Raw genomic sequence first — 7,547 nt, forward strand, 5'->3', positions numbered from 1 at the left:
GTTTACACAAGTCTCCCCTCGCCAACAAAAGAAGATATTCTACCCGCCTAAATACCTTTAAAAATATTGTTATGGATGTATACTGTCACACCAGACACACCAATCTATTCCGCAACCGCAAATCGCTGAGATGTTATTAGGTTGTAAACCGCCAACACTCAATAACGCTTACATGGTGCGTTAGATTACAACATTTCTACATGGTCTTCGGTCTAAGTTAAACAATTCATCTCGACTTTTGCGTGAGCATAACACGGGAAGCGTGTTCTACAACTTCCTCACAGCGCTGTACCATTTTGTATGACATTGCCCTTAGTATAAATTAATTCTTGCCTATAATAGGGCTCGGTGATGTCGTATAACACTAACATGTGTGTGTAATAATACCTTTGCTTTAAGTGTTGTGTCACAAAACCTGATTTTCATTTAGTCTCAAACTTTCTGACGCGGTCAGCGCGGCAAAAAGGAAACTCGTCGACGTTCGTTGATCGAACCAATTCGTCCGAAGGCCTAAGAACTTCAATGAAATACACTTTTTAGTCCTTCAAACTTGTTGTTTGTTTCAACAAAAACAAGTTTGCTTTTTGTTACCAGAGATTGGTTGAGTTGTAAATGAACAACCTGTTGAGCCAAACCCTTTGAGGCTCACAAACATCGACAACTTGGGTGCTTTTGAAAAAAATATTTCGTATCGTCGTATCGTCGTAATATTTTGGATGTTGTTACAAACTCCACTTCAACCGCGTTTAAATCTTTTACTATGTGCAGAGCGTGCATGTGGGATAGGTTACAGTTCTCAAAAATATAGATTACAGCATTTGTAGGGTTCTCAAACATATCTATTGCTTGCAGATGTGGAGTGTGAATTATTACGAACTCAACCAGTTTAGCATGAAAAACAAATGTAAATTTTTTTTTGTCAGTCGTTGGCGCTAAGAGTTCATGTCCGTGCTTTTCACAGACATTTTAACACTGAGTCATAGAAAAGCAAGCTTCAAGTCTCTTTTTACGGATCACTAAATAAAAATCCATAGTTGCATATTTCTCGCTTAAAAGCTTATACGCGAAAGAAACAGAGAATAAATACTTACATCGTTGCATACACAAGTACTCAATGACTAGTAGAACAACGAACAAAAAACAGCTTTTTCGTTAAATTTGCGTGGTCCATTGTTACGTGTATGCTTGAATAAAAATAAATTCCTCAATGCTTGCGAGTTCGACAATGGATCAGAACAAAGTTGTTGTGACGCAATAAAAGACCGAGGCGCCAAACGCGTTTGAATACGGTTGGTGATTTCCTGTATTTGATTGGCGGCAATTCATACTCGGGGCTGTGTTTGTTTCAAAGCAATGGGCAATCTTTCTTTACGACTTAAAACTCTCTCGTAAAACGTAAGTCACATCGGATGACAGACGCCCAACGGCTACAAAGCTACTAAATTGCTATAGGGATCATCCTCGCATGTGATATCACTTGCTTCCTGTTCACAATCTGTGTTGGGTTTTATCAAAATTAGATGTTGTTTACACCTATGTTTGAAACAGTAATTTAAACAGTAGATGCGTAATTTTTTTTTTTCAAAAAGCGTGGTTTATGGAGTGCACAGACAAAGGGACAAAACAAACTACAAAAAAGGTTTATAGAAAATTAATAGTAGATGCAGTTTATTTTGTTTTCTGTGTTTTGTACAAACTTGTTATCTGCAAATATTACCCAGCTGGCTAGGCCGAAAAAATACGACTCTCGTCCCGCTTGAGTTATTTTCCAGCTGGTAAGTGGAGCGAAGAAAACAAAGGCGGTTCACAGACAAAGTGTGGCGCAATTGTTTTCTTTGTTCATATTTTCGAACTTATTTTATCAAGGTTACAGTGTGCAGCTGGGTTGGGGTTGGTGTTGTGGCTTGTGGTGGATTAATCTATACTTTCAGTAAATGCTTGTGCAATCATGTTCACTTTAGTTGTGCATTATGTTATGTTTTGGTTTTGCTAATGAGACTGCCTGTACTGTTTAATCAATGAAGATCAGAAATCAGATGCGTAAATTTAAATGTTTTTTATTTTAAGTTATTTATGCATTGTAAAATCTTTATCAGTTTAGTAAAGATTTACTCATGTTTCAGGTTCTTACCAATAAAGCACTGTTTTAGTTTCAAATGCTTTATACCTCATTCAAATAATTCTTTAACGTAATGTTTCCAATCAGTCCATTAACTGCTCTGCTACAACATCAGCTTCAAAATGGAAGTGCTCCAAATATTACAAATTCATCGTGTTTATCACCTGACCCCATAGTTTGGGTGCACGAAATATTTCATGAATGCATTTACAATGCAAAGGAGGAGATTGGTTTCATTCTTGGCCTTGTTTCCATTCTGTGTTGGATCTGTGCAAGCCTTCCGTGAGTAGTGTGTGTGCTTTTTCAACAAGTTTGTCGCGATATATTGAGTGTGAAACAGAAATATTAATCTCCAGATTTGAAAGTTTGTAATTTCTGTGAAGGATTTTGTTGTGGTGAATGTTAATTTTGTACAGATTGTAGGAATGTTTCTGTATGTTAATGCATTATCTAATTTGCGAATATTATCAGCAAATTTTTGCAAAAACGACACATTTTTCAATCTGGAACCACCTTATAAACTTTCAACCATCCTAGGTATAAAAACAAGTCAATACTAAAATGTTTATTTGTCTGTAACATCTCTGCAGTGGATTGATCCTGCCTTGTAACATCTAGTTGGACTTTTTATGCATATACATTTTTGTTGTCTGAAATAACTTGGAAAATTATTTGGATGAAGTTAAATTTGTTTTTGTGAATGTATTTGTGCAGTCAACTTTATGAAAATTACAAAAAGGGAAAAGTGGACGAAGCGATTTCATTCTGGTTTTTGTTGATGTGGCTTCTCGGTGATTCCAGTAACCTGGTAAAAACAATGCTCCAATTTTTGTGATTATAATTCTGTATTTCATGTTGCACAAAACAGGACCCATGCAAAATTTTGCATGCCATTGTTGAAAAAGTGAAATACATAAAACACTGTGAAGTGTAATTTCATTAAAGAATTTAACTAGATTGTATTAAGAAAAAAACACCCATAGCATGCAACCAGATTGGTTCTCCCTGCAATTTCTACTACATCCCCCTATTTTTCCAGCCCGTATTGTATTTAAAATTATAAGTTAATGTGTTTCTTCACCAGGTCGGTTGCATTTTAACAAACCAGTTTCCAATTCAACTCTACACAGCTGTTTACTATGTTTCCATGGATATTATTATGCTGCTTCAGTTCATGTATTATTCCTGCAAGCATAGACATGCTGAAAAAAGTACGGTTACCTTGAATATGATATGTAACCAATAAAGATTCTGATGTTATTTCTATTCATAGCTCAGCGTGGGATTATCAATGATGTTGTGACCAATTCATCCACGAGGACAAATCAGCATATTATATGCTGCATGTTCTTCAGTGTTTTTTTTCCTCTTGCAATTTATCAGAGAAGTGTCAACCCATCTTTTAACTATGCAACAAACTCCCGTGCTGGGAGAAATATTCTTAGTGTGGCCAAGGATCCTAGTTTTATTGACTGGGTAAGATTTAAAGTAGCAAACTTCTATTGAATGAACTTGTGGTAAAGTTGTTTAAGTTAAAAAATTGGTCAGAAGTTATCACTTTTTAAGTTTTTAAATACATATTAAGTGTTGGTACAGCTGTGTCTGGTCTTTAAATAGTTACATGATATATTTTGATACAACAGCAATCATGTTGGAATGCTTAGCTTGATCATTTTTGCACTTTGATCTCTTGTTAATCTTAGTCACATGTTTCAGACCACAGAAACAATAATTGGATACGCTATCGGGTGTGTATCGTCTGCCTTTTACCTCGCATCAAGACTTCCACAAATAAGAAAAAATGTGAGAAACTTATTGCAAAATTATAACAAACAATAATCCTATGTTGTAGTTAAAAATATGCACTAGTATGTGTAGTTATTAAACATTATATTGTGAGATATATATTGTTATACATCGCATGCACGGTATATACATAGTTTTGTTCCTAATTGAAAACTTTTGTGTGCAGTATCAACGTCAGGAAACAGAGGGTGTATCATCTGTAATGTTTTTCCTGGCTGTCTCTGGAAATCTTTTGTATGGGTCTTCAGTAAGTTTTGGCATTATTATGTGGTGTTGGTGGGGTCGAATTGGTGCATGAAATAGTCAAGCACCAGCAATTTAGTGTTGCAAATATGGAAAATGGTGTTTTACAAAAAATTCTACTTTATAAATTTTATTTAAACATTTAAATAAACACCAACCATTGAATTAGGAAAAGCAATGTAGTTCTATTATTAAACGCTTCCATTGCTATAAATTTATCAGATATGATTTTTGTTGCCAGATCTTGCTGCAAGACCCCAACCCAGGCCACACCTGGGGGGAATTCCTCTTGTTTCACTTGCCGTGGTTGATCGGCTCATTGGGGACTTTGTCACTTGACTTTTTTGTAAGTATCTGTTTGCATATAATTTGTTACACAAAAGTATTGTTTGTGGGTAAAGGTTAAATAATTACACAAGCTGGGTTTTTTTTTGTATCATTTTTCTGTCATTGACCCAATTTTTTTAGAAATGTCACAAAAAATAAAAGCAGTTTCGGACACAATGTCCCAAAGGAAATTGGCTGGTAGATTATTCAAGTTGCTTACATTTTTGCGAACGAAAGTATTATACCATAAATGACCAAAATAAATTGAAAATGTCCTAAATTTTCGCTGGCATTTCGGTCATTTAACAGAAATTTTTTAGCGAAAAAAAAAACCCAGTACACAAGTCTTGAAGTACTGTAGTTGAAGGCGGCAGTTTGCAACCTTCTTGCACTTTTGCAGCCCAGTGACTTACAAAATCCATTAAAGAGTCAGCGATTGAGAAACACTGGTTTAAAACATAGTCTGTACAACTTTGAAAATCAAATGTGTGTCACAGATATAATCTAAGACAGACACTATGTCCCCTATGCGTTTTTCACCTTTTATTTCGGTTGACGGTTTTTAGAAACACTGATTTTGTTGTTTAGATTCTTACTCAAATCTTGTACTACGGCAACAAATGTTGTGTGAGAAAAGTGAAGCCAGTTTTGCTGGTGAATGAAAACGACCAAGACAACAATCCACTGCTTGTGTGAATATTCGTATTTATAGCAATGCTGCTGGTTTGTGGTTTTAAGTTATTTTTACCTTCTCTTGGTTTTGTTAAAAACCTTTCGCTTTTGTCATGCCTTTTTATTAGGTAATTTTAGTAGGGTTTGAGCCGCATTTTAACGAGTATTTTACAAGGGATTTTATATTGTTCCATTGCACGCATTGTTCGGTCGATTGGTGCCGGTCACGAGATGTGTGATTGTCATGGGAACACAACACGTGATTGGTTCCACACGAGAGTTTCCAACAGGTTTTATAACAAAATTCAGTAAACCTCACATCCGTGCTTCCAACATTCGCTTCAAAATACAGAAACCATTTATTGGTGTTTATGACGTCATTTACTAAGTCATCACAATTTATCAAAACTGTGCCTGTTTTTGGGCCATGTGAATGCGCATGGCCAGTGCTAGTACGACACAATATAAAAATGCCTTACGACGTGTTTCCACGTTTACTGTTGGTGTCTGCTTCCCCGTAACCTCTCTGTGATTCGTCTTCTTTGCACTAAGCACGACAACATTAAACACAACGGTGTCGAAATCCGAAATACACACACTGAAACCCACGTCCAATGCCACACAAACTTCGTCATCAACAATAAAATAACCACAATATTCATGTATTTTGTGTGGATGTTTTTATTTTCGCTTGATTTTGGCGTCGCGACTGGTTTACGTCATACAATTTTTAGTAGTGTGATCGTAACCGGCAGTTGCATAAAACCTCGCGCTGGTGCGACACTTGGTGGATACGTTGAGCTGTGTACTTTATCCTCCCGGTGGCGCTGTTTCACCTAATTTTACAATTGCGCTTGGCTGCATTGGTTATTGTCAAAAAATTTTCGCATGTCGAACAGCAAGCAATATCAGACTTTGCTGGTATGGTGGAAATATCATGTTGAAGTAGCAATTAATCCCATACTACTTACCATGTGTCTTTGTTTAATGTAAATATCATTACTACTTTTCTGTTTCCAAACCTTTTCTCTTGTTCCGCTATCATTGCTGTCACTAAAATTTCACTAAATGCCGAATAAGTTTTCAGTGTTAGTTTGTGTTGGTTGCTTTCTTGGGCTTGATTAGCTACATGTTGTGTGTTATATATTATCCGCAAAACGATTAACGCTCCATACTTCATGTCTTTAAACTCTTTATGTTGGATAAGTTTTTGCAAAAGACATCTGTGTTGTAATTATCTATGCTTACTAACAGTGGTTGACTTTACTTATTTGTTTTAAGAAATTGAAATTTTGAATTTATGATGACGTTCTATTGTGGATTGACGCTTGGCGCACTGCGCGATGGCTGTCAAAACTTACACGGTATATTATAAATGATATGTAACTGTGCAAGCAAATATTTCTTGATTAAATGTAAAATACGGAGTAATAAAATACCACCCCAGTTTCTTAGTAATAAACCTTTTTCTTCTGTTATTGATATCTCCCCCCCTTCAGTGCTTGTGCTTTATTTCTACTTCTTAACATTTCGTGGCAATAGTCGTGAATGCTTTTTCAAAAAAAAGGTTTTCAAAAAATAAATTTAGCTGTCACTATAAGACTGATTGTGGATTCTTTGCCCAGGTCGAAATATTCATGTTCATGTTGTCCTGGTAACGTGATATGACGTAAATTAGTCAACATGTTAATAACGCAACATAAAAGTTGAGCTTATTTTGGTGACCAGTGTCGTACAAATGTGCTTTATTCTTTTGGAATTGCATACTGAGCTTCTTATATCAGACCTTGCTCATAGTTTTATTGACTAAGGATTTTATCTGTGATCTTGCGCAATGAATGTTTGACGTTTTTAGACGAAGCAACATGAAAATAAGTTAAAACAAATTATCCATGTACGCCTCCATTAAAAAGCTCATATTCATGATCTCCGAAATCGGGCAGAGTGACGAAATTAAATTCAATTTCGGTATCAAGAAGCAGTGTGGTTATTTTTTGGTCCAAGCCAAAGATCAGAGAGCTGGATGCAAATCTTGCGCAAACGCAGCTTGTAAAATAGATACAGAACTCTACATAAGTTGGAATGGATGCAGCGATTATCCGGTGCTTCTAGAAGAGGATTTAAAATCTCATAATCGGAAATGTTCGACCCAACCCCGACTGAAGAACTACCTCGCATATTACAACGCAATGGACCGAAGGTATTAGTGAGATTCCGGCATATTCCTCTTCGTCTATATTGATTTTTTTACTCTTGCAAGACGCCACTGTGGTGTTCTGTCATATTGTGCGCAAAGCAACAGCATCGTAGGTGTATGGGCCGATGCTGCAAGGCAAATGAAGATATTGTTTTTGTGTTGTTGAAATATTTCTATGCAATT

At 36.0% G+C, this 7,547-nt stretch overlaps 1 protein-coding gene across 1 annotated transcript; it reads left to right on the top strand.

Moving 5' to 3' along the window:
- The first annotated feature begins 2,127 nt into the window (after positions 1 to 2,127).
- Positions 2,128 to 6,933, top strand: LOC145902120 (lysosomal amino acid transporter 1 homolog). Its single transcript, XM_082989984.1, has 8 exons — positions 2,128 to 2,401; positions 2,834 to 2,927; positions 3,204 to 3,330; positions 3,393 to 3,595; positions 3,836 to 3,922; positions 4,092 to 4,172; positions 4,410 to 4,514; positions 5,084 to 6,933. Exons 1-8 carry the CDS (start codon positions 2,193 to 2,195, stop codon positions 5,189 to 5,191), a joined length of 1,014 nt encoding a protein of 337 aa, XP_082846110.1. The 5' UTR covers positions 2,128 to 2,192; the 3' UTR covers positions 5,192 to 6,933.
- The last annotated feature ends 614 nt before the right edge of the window (positions 6,934 to 7,547 follow it).

This window comes from Ascidia mentula, chromosome 5, assembly GCF_947561715.1.
Source record: "Ascidia mentula chromosome 5, kaAscMent1.1, whole genome shotgun sequence".
Taxonomy (NCBI): Eukaryota; Metazoa; Chordata; class Ascidiacea; order Phlebobranchia; family Ascidiidae; genus Ascidia; species Ascidia mentula.